The sequence below is a fragment of the Eptesicus fuscus genome, chromosome 6 (genome assembly GCF_027574615.1).
Source record: "Eptesicus fuscus isolate TK198812 chromosome 6, DD_ASM_mEF_20220401, whole genome shotgun sequence".
Classification (NCBI taxonomy): Eukaryota; Metazoa; Chordata; class Mammalia; order Chiroptera; family Vespertilionidae; genus Eptesicus; species Eptesicus fuscus.
Genome location: NC_072478.1, coordinates 105597645 through 105624194, shown reverse-complemented (window position 1 = coordinate 105624194; position 26550 = coordinate 105597645). Strand labels below are relative to the sequence as shown.

General features: G+C 46.1%; 2 protein-coding genes across 3 annotated transcripts; one reads left to right on the top strand and one right to left on the bottom strand.

Annotated features, from left to right (window-relative positions):
* On the top strand, nt 1–26514 carry EIF2AK1 (eukaryotic translation initiation factor 2 alpha kinase 1). Of its 2 annotated transcripts, none has more exons than XM_054718195.1 (15): nt 1–213; nt 4412–4573; nt 6299–6432; nt 8012–8049; nt 9204–9303; nt 9830–9910; nt 10843–10942; nt 11689–11743; nt 12078–12405; nt 14151–14262; nt 16659–16759; nt 21773–21884; nt 22054–22133; nt 23201–23434; nt 25472–26514. In XM_054718195.1, the coding sequence occupies exons 1-15, from the start codon at nt 96–98 to the stop codon at nt 25601–25603; spliced, it is 1887 nt and encodes a 628-aa protein (XP_054574170.1). In that variant the 5' UTR covers nt 1–95; the 3' UTR covers nt 25604–26514. The 2 variants fall into 2 exon arrangements, with proteins under 2 accessions (XP_054574170.1, XP_054574168.1); XM_054718193.1 differs by having other exon boundaries at nt 11686–11743.
* ANKRD61 (ankyrin repeat domain 61) lies at nt 17305–20531 on the bottom strand. The gene is made up of 3 exons (XM_028131877.2): nt 20251–20531; nt 19309–19442; nt 17305–18407 (listed from the first exon to the last, which is right to left on the bottom strand). The coding sequence occupies exons 1-3, from the start codon at nt 20464–20466 to the stop codon at nt 17462–17464; spliced, it is 1296 nt and encodes a 431-aa protein (XP_027987678.2). The 5' UTR covers nt 20467–20531; the 3' UTR covers nt 17305–17461.
* Nucleotides 26515–26550: the final 36 nt, after the last annotated feature.

Sequence of the window (26550 nt, the reverse complement as noted above, 5' to 3'; positions counted from 1 at the left end):
GACACTTCCGGGTTCGTTGGCCATCGCTGCGGGGGCTGTGTGAGCTGGTGCTGGGCCGGTGGGCGGGCTGGGCTGCGGCCCGCGCTGGCCCCGCGATGCTGGGGAGCAGCCCCGAAGCACCGGAGCGCGAGGCCGAGGGTGACGGGGCGGGGGCGCTCCCTGCGCCGCCTGCCATCGACTTCCCGAAGGAGGGCTCGGACCCCAAGTACGATGGTGAGGGACCCGAACGCCGCGGCGGCCCTTCCCTGGCCCCGTCCCCTCTCTGTGTCTCGGGTGCAGCGCGGTTCGCTCCTGGGCCTGGGCCCATCCTGCCGGGTCCGGGGCCCAGCGCTGCCGTGGGGGTGGGGGCGGCGGGCGGGCCGTCCGCGGAAGGTAAACATTGATGGAAACGAGTGGCTGCGACCCGCTTGCTCGTTGTTCACATTTCTGTTCTTTTTTCCTCTGCGGACTCGGGTTCCCGGGCCCCTCCAGCTCCCGAGCCCCGGGGCTTTGCCCGGCGGCGGGAGCTCTGTCCGCTCCTAGGAGGGGGCTTTGCAGACCCTGCGCGCTGCACCGTTGGGGCTGGGTTTTGATTTGTTGCTTCTGTTGCCTTTGCTTCACCGGTAGGGCAGCTGAAGACTTGTCATAGTGAGGCAGTATGCAAAGCCTCCTCTTCTGTTAAAAAAAAAAGAAAATGCCCAAGTTTCCTGAGGCTTTTGGTTCCTGCGACATATGGTATGTTACTGTGCAACGACATAAAGTGAGAGGTGCTTGAAACAGTGACTCTAGCCAGTCCGAAGTGTCCAGAATTTTAATGAAAGTGCAGTAGGCTCTTTTGTTGCAACTAGTTGTTTTGGCAACTTATTTTACTTTAAAATTTGTATTTATTGATTGTTTTGAGAAGGGGGGGAGGGGAGAGAGAGAAAAATCAATTTGTTTTTCCACCCATTTATGCATTCATTGATTGATTCTTATATGAGCCCTGACCCGGATGGAACCCACAACCTTGGCATAATAGCACAGATTAAGTTGTGCTATTAAGAATGAATCATTGCCTGGAGTGACTCAGTGGTTGAGCATTGACCTATGAACCAGGAGGTCACAGTTCGATTCCCCGTCAGGGCACATGCCCTGGTTGCAGGCTCTATCCCCAGTGTGGGGAGTGCAGGAGGCACCTCGTCAGTGAAATTCTCTCATCAATGATGTTTCTGTCTCTCTCTCCCTCTCCCTTCCTCTCTGAAATCAATAAGGATATATTTTATTTTATTTTTTTATAAGTATATTTTTATTGATTTCAGAGAGGAAGGAAGAGGGAGAGAGAGAGCTAGAAATATCAATGATGAGAGAGAATCACTGGCCGGCTGCCTTCTGCACACCCCCAACTGGGAATTGAACCCGCAACCCGTGCATGTGCCCTTGACCGGAAATGAACCTGGAACTCTTCAGTCCGCAGTCTGATGCTCTATTCACAGAGCCAAACCAGCTAGGACAAATATATATTTTAAAAAGGAAGAATGAATACATTGATTCAGGGAGGTTTTTACTATGCAGTGGTTTGAATAGGATGATTGTAGAGAATACACATTCAGTTGAAGCATGAAACAACTCTTAACATGTTAAAATCAATTTAAAGGTGCAAGCCAAGTTGAAAAGGTTAATTTCTTAAATTCTTTGATTTTTCATCCTTAATTCCAGCTGTAATTCTTGATTCCAGCGGGATACAAAGCAGACGGTGGAGTCAGTCACAGAGGACAGCTGTAAGATAACTGTTTTGCAGTGGGCAAACGGATTTTTTCCGCATTTAAGGTGATATTTAGAGCAAGTCCCTAGTAAATACAGTTACGTCATAGAACAAGTCCCAGCTGTAAACATGAAAGTCTGCCTTTTCTGGAACGTTGTGATAAGGTTTTCTGCAAACTGAAGATTATGCTTGAAGTGTGTGATCTTAGATTAGCTTCTAAAAATTCCCTTCGCCTAGGTTACTCATTCTACTGTTGTGTTTACGTAGTGCCTTTTCTTCCCAAGAAGCCCAGCAGGTCCAGACATAACGTACCTTGTTATGTGGAAAGTAAGGTCCGTGAAAAGTGTAGTTTTGTCTGTAGTAGACGTAAAAACCGAATAGTTAAATGGTTTCTCCAGGGTCTTCTGTCCGATGTGAGGTCACCCTGCCAGTTAATGGTAGAGTCTGAGAACTCAAAACCTAGTGTCACTGTAAGCCTGTGCTCTGCAGGAGTTCATTGTGGAGGGTTCTCCCAGAGCCGGCATCGGCCTCTGATCAAAGGTACTGTCGTTGGTCCCCCCGCGCCTCCCCTCCGTCATATTAGAAGGAGGGCGAACAGTAAGCCCAATGTCAGACTCACTAATCTTTCTTCTTTCACCTGAAACGAGTTTTCTAAAATTGTACCTCAAATTAATCCTTCAGGTTTCTCCCTCGGTTCTTGAACGTCTCCCATCTGGAACAATTCGGTTCTCGACCAAATTGTTCACAGAAAAAATGTCTCCCGTTGGCTGGCATTGCTCAGTGGTTAGAGCATTAGCCTCTGCACCAGAGGATCTTGGCTTTGATTCCCGATCAAGGGCGCGTATCTGGGTTGCAGGTTCAATCCCCAACCCGGGTTGGGGCTCATGCCAGAGGCAACCAATCGATACATCTCTCTCTCTCTCTCTCTCTTTCCCCTCCCTCTCTTCCATTCTCTCTAGAAACCAATGGAAAAAATATCCTCACTCCTCGGGTGAGGATAAAAACAAATATTTTTAAAAATGTCTCTGTTGTTGACTAAAACTTCAGTTTTTGACCTGACAGCCCTTTCATGCTGATACCTAAGCGTGACCAAAAGCAGCTCTCAGGTAACAAACAAAGGAGAGAATGCTTTTGTTGTTGGAGAATCAGCGGATTAGCACAATTTTAGAACATGAAGAGGCCATCAAGCGCGCTAGTGCTGCTAAGGGTGAGAAGGAAGCAATGATCACAGGCAGTTGACGAGGTGGAAAAACTTGTTGATTTGGATAAACAAAAAGCAGTGAGCGGGGGAGGCCGTGATGGTGAAAGAGCGTAGATGGAGCTGGTCTCCGGAAGGGCACCCCTGAACGGCTGCTGAAAGCGATTCCTGTAAGGCTGGAAGGGGGAGTTCGATAAATTTAAGAAAAGAAGTGCTTTGTTTATAGATTAAACAGTACATTGGACAGGTACTGTATACTAAAAAGGTTAAAACAATCAGTTCGGGGTCTGGAACGGATTAATTCAATTTCCATTCTTTTTTAAAAAAAATATATTTTATTGATTTTTTTTACAGAGAGAAAGGGAGAGGGATAGAGAGTTAGAAACATCGATCAGCTGCCTCCTGCACACTCCCTCCTGGGGATGTGCCCGCAACCAAGGTACATGCCCTTGACCGGAGTCGAACCTGGGACCCTTCAGTCCACAGGCCAATCAATGTTCTATCCACTGAGCCAAACTGGTTAGGGCAGTGGTTCTCAACCTTTCTAAGGCCGCGACCCTTTAATACATTTCCTCATGTTGTGGTGACCCCCAACCATAAAATTATTTTTGTTGCTACTTCATAACTGTAACTTTGCTACTGTTAATGAATCGTAATGTAAATATCTGTGTTTTCCGATGGTCTTAGGGGACCCTGCTAGCGGTTCTCAACAGTTAATGTCGAGACCCACAGGTTGAGAACCGCTAGCAGGGTCCCCTAAGACCATCGGAAAACACAGATATTTACATTACGATTCATAACAGTAGCAAAGTTACAGTTATGAAGTAGCAACAAAAATAATTTTATGGTTGGGGGTCACCACAACATGAGGAACTGTATTAAAGGGTCGCGGCCTTAGGAAGGTTGAGAACCACTGGCCTCCGCTGTCTGGTGACAGGAGGCATTCCCGCTTGTTTGCTTGAATAGTCACTCATTCGTTTCTTCGTTTCTACCTTCGTGTACATCCTTACTACCAAAACTTTCTCCCTTCCCCCGGGCTTCTTTCTGCTCGGCTTCCAACTTCCAGAATTCAACTCAAAACTCAATTCCAAAAAGTCTGTCTTGATTAACCCCACTCAGCTTGACTACTGTGTTCTTTTTAAAGCCTAGTTTTATTTATTTTTTAAATATGTCTTTGTTGATTTTAGAGAGAGGAAGGGAGAGGGCTAGAGAGAGAAATATCAATGAGAGAGAAACATAATTGGTCGGCTGCCTCCTGCACGCCCCCTACTGGGGATCAAGCCTTCAACCTGGGCATGTGCCCTGACTGGGAATCGAACCGGTGACCTCTTGGTTTATGGGTGTTGATGCTCCACAACTGAACCACACCAGCTGGGCTGTGGTGGGTTTTTCCCCTTAAAGTTACATAGTTTGTTTCTTTAATTAGAATGTGTTATTTTGTCATTCTGCGATATGTTTACCATTTATTACATTTTTCCTTTTTTAATTTTTAGAATCTGACGTTCCAGCAGAACTCCAGGTGTTAAAAGGACCGCAGCAGCAGCAGCCGACCTTCCCTTTTGCAGTTGCCAACCAGCTATTGCTCGTTTCTCTGCTGGAACATTTGAGCCATGTGCATGAACCAAACCCACTTCGTTCAAGACAGGTGTTTAAATGTCAGTAAGACTCAATTCATCTTGCTAAATAACACTTGTAAAGGTACTATTGTATTTAATGCTGTGGGTCTGAGAAGCAGCGGGTATATAAAGATTTGAAATAAGTATTAATAGTTTATATTTTTAAAAATATATTTTTACTGATTTCAGAGAGGGAAAAGGAGAGAGAGATAGAAACATCAATGATGATAGAGAATCATTGATCAGTTGCCTCCTGCACACCCCCTACTGGGGATGGAGCCCACAACCTGGGCATGTGCCCTGACCTGGAATCGAACCGTGACCTCCTGGTTCATAGGTCCATGCTCAGTCACTGAGCTACGCTGGCTGGGCAATATAGTTTGTATTTCTTAAAATTCATTTTATATTTTGCTTTGGGTAATTCCTTATGAATATAACTAGAGGCCCGATGCATGAAATTCGTGCAAGGGGCTTGGCCCTCGCAGCCCCGGCTTCATCCAGAAGGTCGTCCGGACAGTTGTTCTGTGTCTGGTCTAATTAGCATATTAGCTCTTTATTATATAGTATTACTAGGTTCCCTGAAAGACAAATAACCATAAATTGTGCATATTTAAATAAATAAAAGATGGGTTTTTTGTATCTATAACATGATAATCCATATAATGTGTGAAGCTCTCTTATGGTTTAGTCAGTGAACAGGTAAATGAAAATCATGGATAATCATTTTGAACCTGGTCTTGACCAGAGCGCTGGAACAGCAGGATTTTGTGTTGTTGAATGAGAAACTGTTTTTCTCTACACACTAAATACTTCTAACACCAGTTGTGTGGTGGTTCTTTTCCTGCATCGTCAGCTCTCTGTGTGGGTTAAGATATTCCATAATAGAAACAATACTTAATACTCACGTTTGTTGTTCGTTCTAATCATTTATTTCCACTTCTGCCTTTATTCTTTTTTTTTTTCTTCATATATTTTATTGATTTTTTACAGAGAGGAAGGGAGAGGGATAGAGTTAGAAACATCGATGAGAGAGAAACACCGATCTGCTGCCTCCTGCACACCCCCTACTGGGGATGTGCCCGCAACCAAGGTACATGCCCTTGACCGGAATCGAACCTGGGACCCTTGAGTCCGCAGGCCGATGCTCTATCCACTGAGCCAAACCGGTTTCGGCCACTTCTGCCTTTATTCTTATCTCAGTGCCTGTTTGCAAAATGAAATATGTTTGAAAATCAGAAGACTATTGTGTTTACATTTTTCTTGCCTTTTTAAAAGGTGGAGCTTAGTATTTTACTGAACAGCCAGGAATGGTAAATAAACGACTGACTGTTCAATGTCAGGGAAGTCGGTATAGATGTGCTCCTGACCAGTGAGTGTACCAAGTGCTTCACTTTGACAGAACCAATCCCCAGTTGTAATGCGTGTATGAACGGGACTTTTTTCCCCTAGAGGCTATTACCACTCTTTATGCTCTGTGTACTCTTCAAAAGTGCCGTTTTAGCCCAGCCGGATGTGGCTCAGTGGTTGAGCGTTGACCTAGACCTATGAACTAGAAGGTCACGGTTCGATTCCTGATCAGGGCACATGCTTGGGTTGCGGGCTCAATCCCCAGTAGGGGGTGTGCAGGAGGCAGCCGATTGATGATTCTCTCTCATCATTGATGTATCTATCTCTCTCTCCCTGTCCCTTCCTCTCTGAAAAAATAAAATAAAATTGCCATTTTATTGATGGCCTTCCTAATAGTTTTCCACATTTTTTTTCTAGTACTTTGTCAGACCTTTATCAAAATGGGGCTGCTGTCTTCTTTCACCTGCAGTGATGAGTTTAGCTCATTGAGACTACATCACAACAGAGCCATCACTCATTTAATGAGGTCAGCTAGAGAGACAGTTCGTCAGGTAAGCATCAAAATATGTACTTGGTATGTGACAAAACATTTAGATTTCCAGAGGACTGTATTTTAAAGCCTTATGAGATCCTGGTTATAAAGAGGTTTATAAAATTTTTAACTTTGATTTGTTTATTTAACAACTATTTATGAATGGCTGCTGTGTGTTAGGCTCTCTGGTACGTGCTGGGGCTCAAGCAGTAAGCAAAATAGACAGAATCCTGGCCTCGGAGCTTCTGTTGTAAAGAGCAGGTAGTAAGCAACGGAAAAATGAAAATGTGTAAAAATAAATGGGTTAGATGGTGATAAGTGTTAAGGAGAAATATAAAGCAGGGAAGGGACTTAGGAAATGTGCGAATGTTACAGAGGGTGCCAGGGAGGGCCTCACTGAGACTCCTGTAAGTCGGGAGCTGAGGCTAAGAGGAGGAGCCTGGAGGAAAAGCACTCAGTGGAGGCACAGCAGTTCCCCAGTGAGCAGTGGGTCAGGTGTAGGTGGAGCTGGAAAGGCAGCCATGTGACTGGAGTGAGCAGGGGAGCGTGGTGGGGGCAAGAGGGCAGTAAGAGGGACGATGGAGTGGGACAATAGAGTCCGATTTTGAGACCATTTTAATGTCTTTGGTGTTCACTCAGAGTGAAACAGGCAGCATTGCTGGATTTTGAGCAGAAGAATGGCATCATCTGACTTACGATTTAATGGGATCAACCAGCTTCTGTGTTGAGAATAGACTGAGGGAGGCCAAGGGCAAAAGCAGGGGCGCTGGTGCAGTCATACAGGCAAGAAGAGATGGGGGTGGCTTGGAATGGGTGGTAGCCGTGGAGATGTGAGAAGTTGTCCATTTCTGCATATATTTTGAAGGTAAAAATCACATCACCATTTGCATATGGTGCTCCTTGGTACATTCTCAGCTTTGTCAGTGGGTAGCAAGAATATAGTTTTTTAATGGTGATCTTCTGGTTAAGAGAGATATATTTTCAATTGTAAATTTTTAGGTAATGTTGAAAAAGCCATTGAGTCTAATCTATACTAATAATAGAGGAATATGCAAATTGTCCGGGACTCCATCACAGTAACTAACGAACAGCAGGCTGCATGGAGTGACCAGGCCGGCAGGGGGGTTAGTGAGGGATGACCAAACGACTGAACAGCAGGCTGCGTGGGGCGACTAGCCGGCAGGGGGGTTAGTGAGGGATGACCAAACGACTGAACAGCAGGCTGCGTGGGCGACCAGGCCAGCACGGGGGGTAGTTGGGGTGATCAGGCTGGCGGGGGGCAGTTAGGGGCGATCAGGCAGGCAGGCAGGTGAGCAGTTAGGAGCCAGCGGTCCCGGATTGTGAGAGGGATGTCTGACTGCCGGTTTAAGCCCGATCCCCAGGACATCCCACGAGGGGTCCCAGATTGGAGAGGGTGCAGGCTGGGCTGAGTGGAACCCCCCCCCCCCCCGCCCCTGTGCACAAATTTCATTCACCGGGCCTCTAGTTTTTTAATATTGTGTAAGCATTTGAGACTATTAATATGACATTGAATTTTGATAGATTCCTTACTTCATAAAATTTTCAAAATGCTTTTAAAAATATTTTTTTTATTTTAGGATTCTTGTGAGGATAGTTCTCATATTCCGAAGATCAGGTCTGTATCAAATACTTTTGTGATAATTTAAATATTAACTATCAAGTCAGGATTAAGAATTAAACCTGAATTAATCAGAAATGAGTTTTGAGTTTAAAAATACTATAGTTAGTATAGTTTATGCAAATTAAAAACTTTATTCTCGGCAATTAATTACTGCTCCAAGATTTGCTTTAATTCTCATTTTCCTCCTTTAAATAATAATAAAATTTTGTTTTTTTGCTTTAAAAATTTTTTCTTCATTTTTGATCCCCTGCTCTCCTTATTCACTGTGGATACCATAAGCCCCAACCTTAATGCAGGGCACTGATATCTGGTCTCTGTCAGGGAAAATCATTGAATTTTGCCTGTATTTAGGAAGTGTTAATATAAAATCTGTAACTTGTCTGGAAATTTAAGTGACTTTATTACTGAACTCCACTAATCTTTTGCTTGTTAGTTAGTCATTGAGTACTTATTACTGGTAAAATACTTAAAATTAGATTAATGATCCTCTCGCTATCATATCAACCTATCAATTTGCTTAGTAACTGTTTTCTTCATAGAGAAAGAAGAATTTCATTAAAAAATATTTTTATTGATATCAGAGAGGAAGGGAGAGGGAGAAAGAGGTAGAAACATCAATGATGAGAGAGAATCATCAGTCGGCTGTCTCCTGCACACTCCACACTGGGGATGGAGCCCTGGGCATGTGCTCTGACCAGGAATCAAATCATGACCTCTTGGTTCATAGGTTGACATTCAGCCATTGAGCCATACTGGCCGCTCTGAAAATTTTCATTTTAGCCGAAACCGGTTTGGCTCAATGGATAGAGCGTCGGTCTGCGGACTGAAAGGTCCAAGGTTCGATTCCGGTCAAGGGCATGTACATTGGCTGCGGGCACATCCCTGGTAGGGGGTGTGCAGGAGGCAGATGGTCGATGATTCTCTCTCATCGATGTTTCCGGCTCTCTATCCCTCTCCCTTCCTCTCTGTAAAAAATCAATAAAATATATTTAAAAAAAAAAATTTTCATTTTAGCTCATCCTTTCCAAATCACCACAATTCAGTGATGAAGGAAGTTAGAATGTTAGTAGTACAACAGGGAACATGCACTGCCTAGAACATTCTGATGTGCTCATGCTTTAATATTGGCCGTTTGTTTTAACTTTCAGATCAAGGGAAGTGGCCTTTGAAGCACAGACTTCACGTTACTTAAATGAATTTGAAGAGGTTTCCATCTTGGGAAAAGGTGGCTATGGAAGAGTATACAAGGTTGTTTTCCACCTGCCTTTTTGACCTGCTCCTTTAAATAAATGTATTTGGAGAAGTTGTTTTCAATATTGAAAGTACGCAAAGGAAAATTCCTAGAAATTGTGTACATTTACTTTTCACCGAGATTTGTCATTTATGGGGAAGTGGGCAGGTTTTCACTTTTTCCTAACCACATTGGTGGGTTGGGGATTCTGGAAACTGAGATTTTGTCCTAGAGTTACCTTTTACATAAAATGTATTACTGAAAAGAGTTGTGCTGCTGCTTTTTGGGCTTCACAGAGCCCTTTGGCCAACGCTGCCAGTCTTCCGACCGGGGGCTTCTGGGAGTTGGCCTCTCATTGCATTTAAAACCTGTTGTCTAGCTGAGCACGGCTGACTTCCTGACCATAGCAAAGAGCTCAGGTGTCTTTACCTTAATTTTATCTCTTTGGCTTGTTTGGATGATCTGAGTTCAGGTTAAAGAACTTTCTTTATTCGGTTGAAATTTAATGGCACAATATACTTAGTCTTTTTCTCTACTTTTTAGGTCAGGAATAAATTAGATGGTCAGTATTATGCGATTAAGAAAATCCTGATTAAGCGTGCAACTAAGACAGATTGCATGAAGGTGAGATTTGAAAAATGTATTTATTTTGAATAATTGAGTATTTGTTTTTTTTGAAAGAGTTGTGTGTGTGTGTGTGTGTGTGTGTGTGTGTGAGAGAGAGAGAGAGTATTTGGCAAATACTAGGTGGTATGGCTTGCCAGTTTACTAAGAATGGGCTACAGTAACATAAACATCAGAACTAAATTTATTTGACTTAGTTTTTTTTTCCCCTTAGTTTTTTTTTTTTAATGTATTTTTAAAAATATATATTTTATTGATTTTTTTACAGAGAGGAAGGGAGAGGGATAGAGAGCTAGAAACATCGATCACAGCTGCCTCCTGCACACGCCCTACCGGGGATGTGCCCGCAACCAATGTACATTGCCCTTGACCAGAATCGAACCTGGGACCCTTCAGTCCGCAGGCTGACGCTCTATCCACTGAGCCACACCGGTTTCGGCCCTGACTTAGTTTTTTACAGGCATTTCATGTTGGCCACATTTCAGGGTCATTGCTGGGGACAGTAATTTTTAAATTAAATTATTCATATACAATACAGGTTGCTATAAAAACAAACAAACATGAGCTCAGTCCAGGTCCCAGTCTTCTCCCTGACATGCTCCGTGGTCCGGGGCAAATTACCTAGTCCTCCAAGCTACGTCCATCTTCTGCCCTTGACAGCAGGTTTTATTTACCTTGTGAACTGGACTTCCTTATAGGAGAATGAGTGTAGATGAACTGCGCAAAGCATAAAGTGCCATGTATATGTAAGTTCAGTGGCTATAACGATTGCTTCGGTCTCTCATAAAGATATTCCCGTTACTTTAACATCGTTTAGATTGCTTGTGCGGAGGGCTCTTTCTGTTTGCTCTGGAATGAGTGGCAGTATTTGATACCATGAGCATTTAACAAATTGCCAGTGAAAGCTCGGTCTAATGATGCTTCTCCTCTAGGTTCTACGGGAAGTGAAGGTGCTGGCGGGTCTTCAGCACCCTAACATTGTGGGCTACCACACTGCGTGGATTGAGCATGTTCACGCGGCCCAAACGCAAGGTAAGCAGTTTCAGATTAGATAGAGTTGAAATTGGGCAAAGCTCATTCTTTTATGTTTTTTACGTTTTAAAAGGCATGAAAAGAAGAATATTTTATGAACATTATATGAAATTCCTCTTTTCAGTGTCAGTAAATACAGTTTATTAGAACACAGGCTCATATATAAGTATTGTCTGTGGCTGCTTTTGCCTGCAATAGCGGAGTTGAGTAGCTGCAGAGCCTCAGGGCCCGAGAAACCTGACCCATTCATTATCAGGTCCTGCTCAGAGAGTTTGCTGACCCCTAGAGGAACAGCTGTTTGTAGTTCCTTATATGTGCCAGTCGTTTGAATAAACTTCTATTGTACTTTGCCAGAAGATCATGACATTTTTAGTTATTTTTTTGTTAATCCTCACTCGAGGATATTTTTTCCATTGATTTTTAGAGAGTGCAAGGGAGGGGGCGAGACAGAGAGAGAGAAACATCGATGTGAGAGAGACACATTGATTGGTTGCCTTCCACACGAGCCCCAACTTGGGGCTGGGGATCAAACCTGCAACCTCGTTACCTGCCTTTGACCAGAATCGAACCCAGGTCCCTTCAGTCCGTGGGCCGATGCTCTATCCACTGAGCGAGACTGGCCAGGACCGTCATGACGTTTTTGGATACGTGGTTTCATTTGGCACTATTTGTGTATTTCAGCTCTGCCTTTGACTGTGAATTAGGAAACTGGCTGCTTGAAGGTTTGTTTTGTGTTTATTCAGCAGATAGGATTTCTGTTCCGTTGCCGTCGCTGAAAGTGATCTCTGCCCAGGACGACAGGTATGTGTCCTGTGAGCCTTTACAGGTTAGACAGCCTGTCACCTGCAGCGGGTTGCCTTTGTCTGTTGCTGTTAGGAGTTCAGGAGTGTTTCAGACTTCGTGTTTGCTTATTTTCATGATGAAATGTTAAATTATTTCCTCCCCTTAGATATTTCCTGTCAGTATTTTAAATAAATGTAGTTGCTAGGTAGATTTGATGCTTTTCTCCCCCGCCCCCCAACCCCAAGGCTTTACCAGTAAGAATTACATAGACCTGAAGGAACAGTCGAGTTACTCTTGATCTTTTTTTTACATTGGTTATGGATTATTATCTTTACTGTTTTTTCCCCTCCAGAGATCAGTCTGATGTTAAAACTGATGAAAGTAACAGCTCATCCATTATCTTCGCCGAGTTCACCTCAGAAAAAGAAAAACTCTTAGGAGAGTCTGGCACTGAAAATCAGAATAACAAATTGGTGAACTATACCCCCAATCTCGTCACAAGAGATGCTGGTGGGTTTGAATTACCCATTGAGCTCCAAGAAAACGGCTTGGCTGAGTTGTCTTCCAGATCGATGGCTGAGAACCAGCTGCCACTTAGGCTTAATTCAGACTTGGAGGGGAATTTCACATCCACTGAGGAATCGTCTGAAGAAAACTTAAACATGGTGGGACAGACAGAGGTAAATTTCATGTTTACTCATAGTACAGTGGACTGCGATTAGATATGGCCGCCCCTCTTCCCCAGCTGACTTCCCACCGGTTGTTCCTCCCTCTCTGCTCTAGCCCTTCTGTCCTGTGTTCAGTCTCTTCTGTCCACGTTCCCCGTGTATTTGAACTTCACACCTTCCCTTAGTTAACTTGCCCTTTTCTGGGTCATCCCTTCCTTCCAGTGGTTCTCAACCTTCCTAATGCCACGACCCTTTAATACAGTTCCTCATGTTGTGGTGACCCCCAATCATAAAATTATTTTCGTTGCTACTTCGTAACTGTAATTTTGCTACTGTTATGAATTGTAATGTAAATATCTGTGTTTTCCGATGGTCTTAGGCGACCCTGCTAGCGGTTCTCAACCTGTGTGTCGCTGTAGAGCCTAAGACCATCAGAAAACACAGATATTTACATTACGATTCATTAACAGTAGCAAAATTACAGTTACGAAGTAGCAACGAAAATAATTTTATGGTTGGGGGTCACCACAACATGAGGAACTGTATTAAAGGGTCGTGGCATTAGGAAGGTTGAGAACCACTGCTGTAGACAGTATCATGTATGTACCCTGGAGTGGGAAGCATGGTGCACGGTCTATTTCTGTTGTATGTTAACACTGGGTTATAAATATATATTTATGCAGACAGATTTCCTGCATTTGGAACATGGCTTTAAGAGAGTCCGAGTAGGATTACCAGATCATGTTTCAGGCGACACTGGTTGAGGGTTACACTGATGCGCCGGTGAGACTCCCACGTACCCGCTCCAGTGTCAAGTGTTAGTGTTAAAAAGCGTGAAGATGAACAGGGTCTGCACATAACTGGTCACATTAGATTACAAAACTGTGTATACACACACAGAATTAGCTCTTATTGTCCAGGAACACGTGGCGTGTGTAAGTGATGTTTTATGAAACATGAAACTTTGAACATAAACCTGAATACAGAGGAGTTGGGTTTGAGGAAATTTTATTCAGAAGAACTTTATTTCTCTGTATAAATTTGGAAAATTTTCCTGATGCCTAAATCAGTGGGCTGCAGTGAGCTAAATTTTTGCTTGCTTTTTCCTTGGACAGGTTATTAGTTATGTACAATGTGAAGCTAACCAAACTGTGTGTATACTGGAGGGAGACACAGTAGCAGATAGCATATAGCCATCCTTTTGTACTTGTCTACAGGGGCCCAGTGCAAGAAATTCAAGCACAGGTAGGGCTGCCGGCTTTCGCCAAGGCCTTCCTTTCCCAGCTGCCAGCAGCTGGCTGGCCAGCCGGCCGGGGCCTTCCTTCGTCCCGCACCGCCCCCTGGTGGTCAGCGCACGTCATAGCAAGTGGGTTCTTTTGAACTTCTGAGTGGACTATTTGCATATTAGCCTTTTATTATATAGGACAGGATTTTAGCTTTCAAAACTGTTCATGTTGTGAGCAGACCAAACAGTTTCGGTGCCTCAGTGTCACATTCGAGAGCTTCTCGCTTTTGACACCTGCCTAACTCCAGCAGGCCTCCCCCTGCCCACTTGGAATATGACGCACAGTTTTAAGTATTGCTTTCCTTCTCCATCTCCTTCACTAGACTTTGGGCATCGTGGGCAGGCCTATGTGTCACCTTTATCCTCATCACTCAGGCCAGTGCTTGGCCTAGAGTAGGCCAGTGAGTATTTGTTGACTAAATGAATAATGTAAGTGGTACCGAGATGGGACCAGTGTTGTGTCGCCCCCTAGATGCAGTACCACCTGATGCTGCACATCCAGATGCAGCTGTGTGAGCTCTCCCTGTGGGACTGGATCGTGGAGAGGAACAGGCGGAGCCGGGAGTGTGTGGATGAGTCTGCCTGTAAGTACCTTGTGGCTCTGCAGGTGCGGGGCTGGGGGATAAAGACAGGAGGACCCGCCGCCTCCTGCTGCCAGGTGTTCAGATGGGAAACAATCTCTGTTTTAAACCAAAACAACAATTATGCTTATTTCAACATTTTCAAAAACAAATAGTAATTGGAAGTTAATTTTCTCTGATAGATACATAGTTTGTTGATATTTAAACAGTAATGTGCTAGAATTTAGGAAACTGATTTAGGGTGGAAAGATCTTTAAAATTTTTTTTAAGTAAAAAATTTAAATAATTGTTTTTATTTTTTTATCCTGAAAATGTGGTATTCTTACCAAAGAAACCATTATAGGAAGGCATGTGGTCCAAAGTTTGTCTCCCTCCAGCTCCAGATCTCCCTCCCTCTCCTGCAGTTGTATATTCCCTAGAAATGCTATCAAGTTAATATACATGTGTATATATATCTCCTCATCCAAGGATATGTCTTTATTGATTGTAGAGAGAGGAAGGGAGAGGGAGAGAAGGAAGATGGATATGAGAGAGAAACATCAATCGGTTGCCTCCTATACACACCCTGACTGGGGATTGAACCTGCAACCAGGGTATATGCCCTGACTGGCAGTCAAACCCTCGACCTTTTGGTGTATGTGATGACACTCTAGCCAACTGAGCCATACCAGCCAGGGAGTCAGGTTAATATATATATATTTAAAATATATTTTTATTGATTTCAGAGAGGAAGGGAGAATGGGAGAAAGAGAAAAACATCAGTGATGAGAGAGTATCATTGATCGGCTGTTTTGTGCACGCCCCTGCTGGGGATCAAGCCCACAACCCGGGCATGTGCCCTGACCTGGAATTGAACCGGTGACCTCCTGGTGCATGGGTCGATGCGTAACCATTGAGCAACACTGGCCGGGCTAGCAGGCTAATTTTTAAGTTGATAATTTTGTATGGCCATTGAATGATGTTATAAATATCCACATGGCCCTTGGCAGAAAAAGGTTTCCTCACTCCTGTTTAGTGGAACCATTGCTTTTACACACACACAGATCCCTAAATTGTATGCTAGGTAGCATAAAGGAGGGTGTGGAATAGGTGTGAGCTGTTGATAACAAAGCAGGCTCATTCAGGGTGGAGAACGGGGCCTACAGTGTTCTTGTTCTTTTTTTTTTAATATATATATATATATTATTTTAATATATATTAATATTATTTTTTAAATATAAATATATATATTTAACATATGTATATATATATTATTGATTTTTTACAGAGAGAAGGGAGAGGGATAGAGAGCTAGAAACATCGATGAGAGAGAAACATCAATTAGCTGCCTCCTGCACACCTCCTACTGGGGATGTGCCCACAACCAAGGTACATGCCCTTGACTGGAATCGAACCCAGGACCCTTCAGTCTGCAGGCCGATGCTCCATCTACTGAGCCAAACCGGTCAGGGCAAGTGTTCTTGTTCTTGAAGGTCAGCAATAGGTTGAGGATTTAAAATGACTTGAATACAGAAGAGCTAGTAAGTTCCACTATATTACTAAACTTCTTGGCTGGAAACTTCAGGATTTTTTTTTTTCTTACCAATTTTTTATTTTATTTTAGTCTTACAAACCTCCCCACCCTCTAAATTCATATGCTCTGTCATCATATTAACAGATGAATTATTCAGTCATTCACTTTTTCTCCATATACTTCATTTGTCGGCCATTTTTGAAAATGTGCATTCTAAATCCGGATGACGAAGCTCACCCCTTGTAGTGAACATAATTTACCTTCTCACTTTATTCTTTGTAATAGGATCTTCAGTCCACAGCGGACCAGGACACCAGCTTTATTAGCCTGAAACCCAGGATGTTAGGGGGTGAAGGGGACTTCCACGTGATTTAGTGTGGTCCCCTGGTGCCTGCGAATTGCTTGCTGAGTAATTGCCACAGGGGCTCTGAGTGAGATGGTACCATGGTCAGCAAACTGGCTCGCGAGCCACATGCAGCTCTTTGGCCCCTTGAGTGTGGCTCTTCCACAAAATACCACGGCCTGGGCGAGTCTATTTTGAAGAAGTGGCATTAGAAGAAGTTTTTGAAGTTAAAAATTTGGCTCTCAAAAGAAATTTCAATTGTACTGTTGATATTTGGCTCTGTTGTCTAATGAGTTTGCCCACCACTGAGATGGGAGGTCTCTCTCTGGTGACAGACTCTGTTGAAGGTAGGCGCTAGTTTCCGATGGCATCTTGACTAGCTGAGGGGCCCTCTAGGTTTGAACCATTCTTGGAGCGTTGACTTTGTTGAAAATCTGAATGTTGTGTAGGTGTCAGATGTTAATATATTTGGACAATTAACATTTAGATATTAATGAGTAAAAAATTAGAGAAATAAAACTTTTTTTTTTTTTTTAACTTCAGGTCCTTACGTTATGGCCAGTGTTGCAACAAAAATTTTTCAAGAATTGGTGGAAGGTGTATTTTACATCCATAGCATGGGGGTTGTGCACAGAGACCTGAAGGTAAGTGGCAAAGATGAAATCATTAAAACTTCTTATCGGGGCTGACTTGGTGTTGATTCATTGAATTAAGGGGACTACGTACCCTAGTTCATTTATTCATTTACCTAGAAGAGTGCCATTACTTTCATGTAAATCATCATTTTTTAGGTCCAGAACATAAAAACTTGATTGAATTTAAAAGCAGTAAACTTCGGGCATTTGAATATTCTCACTGTTTTTCCGGTAGTGTGTTCTGAGTACTGCTGTAATTGATGATGCTCAGTGTATTTAATGCTGACAAAAATATTCATCTATTAATTCAATCTTAGAGGTAAAATCTGCTTTTATGATTATCTATCTTAAAGGAAATTTAACATAGGAAATTCCATTCTGCTGTTTTCAAAATCTATAGTTACTATTTCAACATTTATCCACAAAACACTATCAAGAAAGACAGAAAATATGTTGACTTCTTTGGCTGAGAGTTTTAAATTAAGTTGCTTACCTTTTAGGCAAAATTTAAAACATGGAAAATGCATTTAAAAGAATATCTAGAAACAAAAAGGTAATATGCAAATCAGTTTATTTTCTGAAGAAGTTTAAGAACCAGTAGTTTGTATGTTTGGGAGGGAGGAGGCAAATGGGTTATTTTCTGGGTACCTGTCCGGCCAGAAACCGTGACTGGAGTTCGGAAACCCTGCGGCACCGTGACGCGGTGAGGTCTTATTTCAGGAGGCGAGCCAGGTCGTAACACCCGTACACAGAACTCCAGATTTTCTCCGGGAGAAGGCGCTTCACATACTGTTTGTGTCTCTCCCCGTAAATGTTCCGGATGTTTCTCTTGCAGATATCCTCTAGGGAGAAGGGTTTCTGAGACAGCTTGATTAGGGATTCCCTTAGGAGATGGAATTCTGAGAGCATGAGCCCCGCAGGCAGAATTCCTTGGTTATTGGTCAGTCTCAGGGGGTAGGAGCGGTAAAGCAACTTGGCGAGAAGCGCGGTGTCCCTTATGTTGGAACTGCGCTGGAGGTACATGTGTATGGGAGACTCCCCGTTTTTGGTTCGGGCGTTCATGTTGGCTTCAAATTCAAGCAAGAGGTCGATGACGGTCTCTCTGCCTGCAAAACACGCCTCGTGGATCGCTGTTTGGCCCTTGTGGTCCTGGACGTTGACGTGGGCTCCGTGCGTCAGCAGCAGCCGGATGCAGCCCAGCCCCGCCGCCAGCACCCGGCCCGCCTTGCTGGACGCGGCGCACACCGCCAGCTTCAGGGCCGTGTTCCCGGTGAACGGGACGGCGTAGTTGACGTTGGCCCCGCAGGCGATGAGCGTTTCCATCATCTCCTTGTTCAGGACGTCTGCAGCCATGTGCAGGGGCGTCATGTTGGACTCGTTGACGGCGTTCACCTGGGCGCCGTTTTGGGCTAAAATGGAGAGGACCGGGTAGGTCCCGTACCTGATGGCCAGGTGGAGGGCGGAATGCTTGTGGCTGTTGTTCACCCGAGCGTTCACTTGCGCTCCGTGCTCACACAGGATGCGGAGGCACGTCACGGCGTTGTTCTGAATGTCCGCCAGCAGCCGCTGGATCCTGTTCCCCGGCTTGGTCTGGACGGTGGAGGTGATCGGCCAGTGCAGTAGCATCAGGTGGAGTGTGGTGAGGCCTCGCGTGTCCCTGGAATAGGTAGTGAGCGCTGGTTACACTGAACACACAGTGGAAATGGCTCTACGCGGGGAATTGGCGCTAACGAAGGTGACATTTACTTAAAGTAATCCCGCCCTTACTTAGTTACAAAGAAGTGTTTGTAAATCTGCATTGCTGTTCAGTTTTCCAGGATCTCACAGCGCTTTGGGGATGGGGTGGGGTGCATCAGTGCCCGGGGCCCCGCCCCCTCTGGCAGCTTGTTTCTACTTCGTTACTCCCGCCCGGGCTGGGCCTCTTCAGGGCTGTGGCTCAGTGTTTTTGGTTCCGCAGCTCCCACAGTGCGGAGCCGAGTTCTGTGGACTCGGTGTGATGGGCTCCGCGTCGGCCCCTGTGCCTGATGCTCCCGGTGTGTGTAGGTGGATTAGATCGGTGGTCGCCAGCCTTTCGGACCTCACGGACCACCAGTGGTCCGCGCGCCACCGGTTGGCGACCGCTGGGTTAGGTGACAGGGTTGAATCTGGAGACCCACAGCCACTCTGCGCTTAGTGGGCCCATCCGTCTTCGTTCCCTGCTTCCACCCGGGTGGGTGCATGTTTTACAGCCTGGCCCTCATCCGCTTTTTCCCCGAAACCTCTCAGGATTGCCTCCAAACCCCTCGTTTTGGCAGAGGGAGGGGGAAGGGTTATGAGGAACACTTGCTGAGCGCTTAGGACTCGGGTGCTTTAAGTGGGCGGACCGATTTGTGTTCTTGCATCTCTCCCCACTTTTTCAGAGTATCTCCTCTAATGAGTAAAGAAATTGGTTTGTTCAAAACATGATACTTTCTAGTCCCCAACTCCTGCAGAGGGGATGAGCCCAGACGTGACGGGGAAGGCTAACGTCGAGATCACGTGTCTCCTCCGTTAGAACTGGCCACCTGTCGGTTACTCACCGTACTTCCGGGTCAGCGCCGTGCTCCAGCAGGCAGTGCAGGCTCTGGGCCTTGCGGTGCTCGGCAGCCAGGTGGACGGGGACGATGGACTGCGTCTGCTTCAGGGGGAAGAACCCGAGGCCATTGCAGGTGTCCTGTGTGGTGAGAGCGCGGCTTAGCTTGCCACCCAGAGCAAAGCAGCGTTCGTGGATCTCGGTGCAGCGCTTCTCTGGGGTGTGCACTGACACTTTCCTTTTCTTTGGCCTCTTTTCAGTGACCCAGAGCCAAGGAGTGTTATGAATATTATAAAATCTGTGTGCTAAAGGCAAATTCACCACGGCAACAAAATAACTCACTCAGAGCTTTGAAAGTGGGTTGTTGTGAGGAGCTCATAGTGTCAAATCCATGGCAATTGCTATTAAGCCATTGCCCTTAAACTAACCTGCAGGGGGATCGACAAGAAGGTTTTGTGTTTTTTAAGGTTTTGCCATAGTATCAGTAGTAAAACCTACACGTCAGGGTTTCAGAGATAAGCAGCAAGTGTTCTGTCTGTGATTAGCAGAGGTGTTTATGCTGGGTCTTAAAAACGTGTGTAAGTAGTGGCTTTACAGCATGGCTGAAGGTAAGAGGGCGGGGTAAAGAAGGGTCACTTCTCAAAAAGGAAATCAATTATAACGGTAATAATTGTTGTATAAACATTTAGAAGATGAAGTTACATGTAAAAGGGAAAAGGAATTCCATCACACGGACCCAGCGGCCACTGGTATGTGTGAGAGGCGACGTTCCTGTCCCTCCAGCCGGAGGAGCTCGTCTCTCCCCTGCTCAGTGTGATAACCGGAAGGGCCGTCAGCCGCGGGCCGGGTGGGGACGGCCAGGAGGCCTGCTGAGCTCGCCAGGACTTGGTGGTGGTCCTCGCGAAGCCTCACGAGTCTTCTCTCTGAGGGCAGAGCGAGAGGAGGGTACCTGCGTCAGAAGTAACCCGCAGCTGGTGGGGTTGGCCAGGACGGTGAGGGGCTGGTTGACCGGGTGGCTGCGCAGGAGGGCCTGGATGGCAGCGCAGTCTTCGGTCATGATGGCCTCGTAGAGCCTGGCGTGGAGCACTTCGCGCGGGCCCCCCTCCGGGGCCTTGGCCCCGTCGGCGACCGGCTCCCGGCTGCCTCGCTTGACTATGTTCCCCATGAGAAGCACTGGGAGTGAGGGCGGCAGCGGTCGGGGAAACTGGTTGCGGAATTGGTCAGTTTCCGCGTCCTAGGATTCCTTCGGTCAGTTCTAGAACTGTTCTAGAATTGCTGAGAACCGTATCCATGAACACGACTCACTTTTGTATCAGAGCCAAACTCTCATACTCTGTTCCTATCTCACATGATGTCAAATGTAAGCACCGGTTTTAGGACTTTCTACTTGATCACAAAAACATACCCAAATTATCATCCTACATGTAAGATTCTATTTTCTCTTTCCATTTAACTATAGATTAAAAAAAAAACAAAGAAAAAACTAACAACGCTAAAACACAATTATACGTTAAAATAAAAAAATTAGAATGACTACATTTAAAATAAGAAAACCCACCTTTTAGCCTAAATGTTTAGATTGTAGTGGCATTCTCCCCTCCCCCAATACAGGTGCAGTGTTTCACGGGCACAGGATTAGTTCCACGGGGTGTTTCGGGTCTGTGGTGGTTGCTTAAATAGAGCTAAGTGTGTACCTTGATGTGTGACTCACTCGTCCCCCATCCTGGCTAACAGATTTATCTGGGAGCTTAAAACATTTTCTTAAAGTTTTGTGTGTTTTTTTTTCCATTAAGAAAAACTGCAGTGTTGGACTTGTTGGAGAGGACAGTCGTTTTTTTGTTGTTGTTTTTTTAATATATTTTATTGATTTTTTACAGAGAGGAAGGGAGAGGGATAGAGAGCCAGAAACATCGATGAGAGAGAAACATCGATCAGCTGCCTCCTGCACACCCCACACTGGGGATGTGCCCGCAACCAAAGTACGTGCCCCTGACCAGAATCGAACCTGGTACCCCTCAGTCCGCAGGCCGACGCTTTATCCACCGAGCCAAACCGGTTTCGGCAGGACAGTCGTTTTTGTTTTTATTTTTTAAAATGTCTTTAATTGATTTTTAGAGAGGAAAGAAGAGAGACAGAAACATCGATGAGAGAGAGTCATCGATTGGCTGCCTCCTGCACGCCCCTCCTGGGGATCACGCCTGCAACCTGGGCATGTGCCCTGACTGGGAATCGAACCGATGACCCCTTGGTTCCTGAGTCGATGCTCAACTGCTGAGCAACACCAGCCGGGTGCAATTTTTTTAAAAAGCTCTCTGCTGACTCTAATGTGTGGCTGAGTTTGAGAACCACTGCTCTGATTTTTAATTTTTGAGGGGCTGCTTGCTCCTGAGTTGAAAACTCTTTAACATCCAGACATCTTTACTATTTGTTTTTAGAACACAACGGAACTCACTTGTTCTGTTTGTTTATAGCCCAGAAATATTTTTCTTCATGGCCCTGATCAGCAAGTGAAAATAGGAGACTTTGGCCTGGCCTGCACAGACATCATACAGAACCCACACTGGACCAGCGGGGATGGGAAGAGTAAGTTTTGGTATTTTTTTCCATTAAAAAAGTAAGATGTCACGATTTAAAGAGAATGATGAAGATTTAGTAGCAAAGTGAGGTAAAGACAGTGTGTTGTTGTGCCCAGAGTCAGTGTTCCTCATGTGTTAACGCTGCAGTATTTAATGTGTAGCTTTTCAAATTCCAGGACCAACACATACCTCCAGAGTGGGCACCTGTCTGTACGCGTCTCCCGAACAGCTGGAAGGATCTGAGTATGATGCCCAGGTAGCGTTTCCTGCCTCTTCCCTTTTGCTGGGCTTCTCTGCAGTTGTGAGAACAAGAGCAGTGAGTGCAGTGGCGGGTCCGAGGGAAGGTGTGCTTGGAGGTGACAGTTCTGTAGTTTGTCTACACGCCCAGCGGACACAACAGGAAACCACTTTGCAGCTGAGCCTGGCTGCGTTTTTTAGGCTCCTTTACGATTTCTAAACCCGTGGGCATAGCGAACAGTGTTTGAAATGAGCTTCCCCTCCAGAGTGTCACACTCACCCCAGGAGGTGAGAATTCCGAGGCCTCTTTTCAGCCTCCCATTCTGGTTTCCAAGTGTCCCCTTCGTCCCTTTAATCCACCGTGAAACCTAATATGGTCTGTTCCTCTTCATGAGTCATTGAACTTGTTTTGTTTTGTTAATCCTCACCCAAAGATGTTTTTTCCATTGATTTTTAGAGAGAGTAGAAGGGAGGGATGGAGAGAGAGAGAGAGAAAACATTGGTGTGAGAGAGACATAGGGTGGGGAATGAACCTGCAACTCAGGTACCTGATTGGGAAAGAGCTGCCAGAAAGAACCATGGTCGCTTCAGAAAGCCTGTGTGGCCAAGGCCTTCCTAAAAAATACATTTTCAGGAGAAGCAGCACCGAGTCTGCAGCGTGCTAAGCTTTGCCAAGACTTGCCACTGTGAGGGAAGCAGGGTGAGGCTGGCGGAGGCCCCGGGACACGTGGCCCCAGCACGAGGGAGCTCACGTGTGTCCGGCTGGCCAAGGAGGGGTGGGTGGACTCAGGTGGGTGGTACAGACTGCTGTGGTGATGGGACCATCCTGTCCTCACCTGGCCATCAGTCCTGTGTCCCATGAGCCCCTTTTGGTATTAAAGGGAGGGGCTTTGTGACAGGACTTGCCACCTCGCAGGAGATCTGGCTGGCAGGCAATTGCCAGCGAGAGAGGAGCCAGCCGTTGTGCTGGAGACTGTAAACCATCCGTCCTGTGAACGCTCTCCTGTTGGGGAGGACGGCGTGCTGACGTGGACCTGTGGTGCTCACTGGGCATCTCATCACTCAGTGGCCCTCCCCCTTTTGCAGTCGGACATGTACAGCTTGGGTGTGATCCTGTTGGAGCTCTTCCAGCCGTTTGGAACAGAAATGGAGCGAGCACAGGTTCTAACGGGTCTGAGAACTGGTCAGATGCCCGAGTCCCTCCGCCAGAGGTGTCCCGTCCAAGCCCGGTGCATCCAGGAGCTAACCAGGAAGGACGCATCCCAGAGGCCGTCTGCTGTGCAGCTGCTGCAGAGCGACCTTTTCCAGAATTCCGGAAGTGTATGTACGGGGTTTTTAATGCTGGGGAAAATATGGAGCTTAGAATGTGTTTAAATTGAGTCCTATTTCATGAAGAACAATAGACTTACAGTGAGGTCTATGGAAACAATGTTTGAGCCCATCCTCAGAGTTGCCAGTCGCACACTGTTTGCCCAGCCTCATCTCGCTAAGCCAAAAGGTACTAGTTCTCCTTTCCAGCTCTGGTGTGTAACCTTTCCTAAATGATTGAAACATGCCTACGCGGGTAAAATTATAGCAGTCCTTCTCAGAGGGCGGGCAGGGGTGCCGGAGACGCCGGAGCCAACCTGAGATCCTCAGCAGTCACGTGCGATTCTGGCGCTCCGGCCTGTGCGTGGCGTTGCCCTGGGCAGCCCGCTCCCGTCCTCCTACCTGACCCGCAGAGGGCCAGCCCCTCATCTGCAGGGATGACTCACCCGTTCCGGCAACGTGACCCACCCATTCTGTTCCTTGAGGAACTTGCTGCGAGTTGAGCTTGATTCAAACATACGTTCACAGATCCTAGAGCACTTTGCTCCTCAAAGCGTGGTCCTCAGACCCCCGGCAGCAGCGTTATCTGGGGCTCAGTAGAAACACAGGGTCTGAGGCTCCACCCAGACCTGCTGAGTCAGAATCTGCCTTACGAAGACCGAGTGGTTTCGTACCCAGTGTCCGAGCAGCACTGCAGAGAGCAGGTGTCTCCGTCTCCGGACAGCAGCATCAGGTCACTGGGACTTGACAGAATTCTCCGGCCCGCCCGCCCGCACACCTCATTCAGGGGTGGGGGCGGGAGCCGGGTGAGGGGCAGCCATCTGTGCTTCCACAGGCCCTCGGAGTGATTCTGGTGCCCACTAATTTGGGAACCTCTTCTAGTACCTGTTTTGTTGATGTATCTCCTACTCAAGGCTTATTAATTTTCAGGTAAAACTGAATCTCACGAGCTTGAATGATAAACAGGTAGGTGGAGGACTTGTCTGAGACTTTGAAAATGGCAATGTGGTTATTAAATGACCGATGGAAGGGATTTCTAACTCCCAGTTAAGGTAGCTTTTAGAGACCAAGTATTTGTGTTTATGGTAAGGATTTCTCCTGTCTTACAGAATTTTTTATAAAATAACCTCGACATACCTGCACACATTGAATGTACGTGCAGGCAGTCCTCCCTTTGCACAGTAGAGTAGGAGTGTAAGAGTGACCAGGCAGAGCTCAAACCATGCAGCGGGATCGTAAAGATCCAGGGGGAGAGTTAGGATTATTCTGTGACCTTAAGAATGTGTATCAAAGCATTGAAACTCTCTTATGGAAATGAAAAACCACCACCACCTGTAAACGAATATTTAGTGCAATATAATGGAGGATTGGGGTTTTAAGAGAATGCCCGCCTCCCCCCCCTGTAACTCAGGGCGGTGAGTGGCCCTGCTCCTGGCCACGTTTGGCTCAGCTCCCAGCACCTGGTCTTGGGCACCTTCGAGGTGAAGTGTCTTCTCGAGTTCACAGAAGGTGAGGTCTTGCTGGTCACTCTCCGGGGCAGCGCCATCATTTCCCTCCACCTGGTGCCACGTCCCTTTCCTTGCTTCCGCGGCGGCCCACCCATCTCGTGGCGGCGGGCCAGCTTTCCCAGGGCGGCTGTTTCTCCTGAGTGCTTCGGGTTGACTCGATTTCCACTTCCAGCATTACCACTTTTCGTTGGCTTGCTGTCCTTGGCCAGCCCTCTCAGTTGTCCATTTTTGAAAAAAATGCCGCTTGGGTCTCACTGGGACAGGGAGGCAGCCTGGCTACACACAGGCCTGTGTGTGGACTCACAGATGCACTGACTTAGAGTGAAGGGACGGGACTGTCCGGATCAGGACGTGTATTGGTTAGTGTTTTGTGGATAAAACTCGTGGTAACTGACATTTGAACCACGTTGCTGGGTTACTGGCCTAATTTCACTAAACTGATGACTGGACCCATGCATTTGGGACTGTGCAAAGTGAGGCATGCTTGTGTGTTTAAAAGGAAAGAAGCCATTTTAATGGAGCTTCAACATTTCTATTTCAGGTTAATCTCACCCTGCAGAGGAAGATAGTAGAGCAAGAGAAAGAAATAGAAGAACTAAAGAAGCAGTTACGCCTCCTTTCTCAGGACAGAGGGGTTAAGGATGACATGAAAGATGGGGGTGTTCCGCCCTAACCGGTTTGGCTCAGTGGATAGAGCGTCGGCCTGCGGACTCGGGGGTCTCAGGTTTTATTCCGGTCAAGGGCATGTACCTCGGTTGCGGGCACATCCCCAGTGGGGAATGTGCAGGAGGCAGCTGATCGATGTTTCTCTCTCATCGATGTTTCTAACTCTCTATCCCTCTCTCTTCCTCTCTGTAAAACAATCAATAAAATATATTAAAAAAAAAAAAGATGGGGCTGTTCCTGTCTAGCTTAGTCTCTAGAAATACAAAAATGAACTTCAACTCTGTAAGCTAAAGCCAACTGGAATACATAGTTTCAGTCTTTGTAGGGTATAGATGGCATTGGAACTTGACTGCTCTAACTACACCCATTGTACTCTTTCCCGTCTTGGTCCCACAAGCTCCCATTCCTGCATTTCTTCGTATTAGTGTCTAGTCTCTCAAGTTTAGACATCATCATCAGTTCTTTATCTTTTGAACGCTGCCTGTCCTCCTCTAGAAGCTTCTGCAGAAATCTGTGCTCCGCACCCAATCGCCACCCAGATCCAGCCTGTGCACGAGCTGGGCTGGTGGCTTTGACAGCTGCCGTTTTATTTTTACCCTCTCACATGCTGCCAGTTAACTACCAGGACATCCCAGTTCACGCCAGGCTCAAAAGCCTTTGCTGCCTCCAAGAGAAAACGTCAACTTGGCAGTGTACGTCGCCCAGCCTATTTCTGTTCTCATCACCTTCAACTTGGCGTCATTACGCCCTTTCAGAGCTCTGTACTCCGTGCCCCGCAATGACCTCAAAGCAGCTCGGACGCCAGTGTTCCTGATGTTGCCCCTGCATTGTTCTCAGCACCCGACTCCTACGTCCCTCCACGTCCACAATGTGACCTGCTCAGCTCTGCACTCAGAGGTGCCTGCCGCCTGGCTGGCAGGTGGTGTGGCATGTTGTATACGATACCGCTGAATT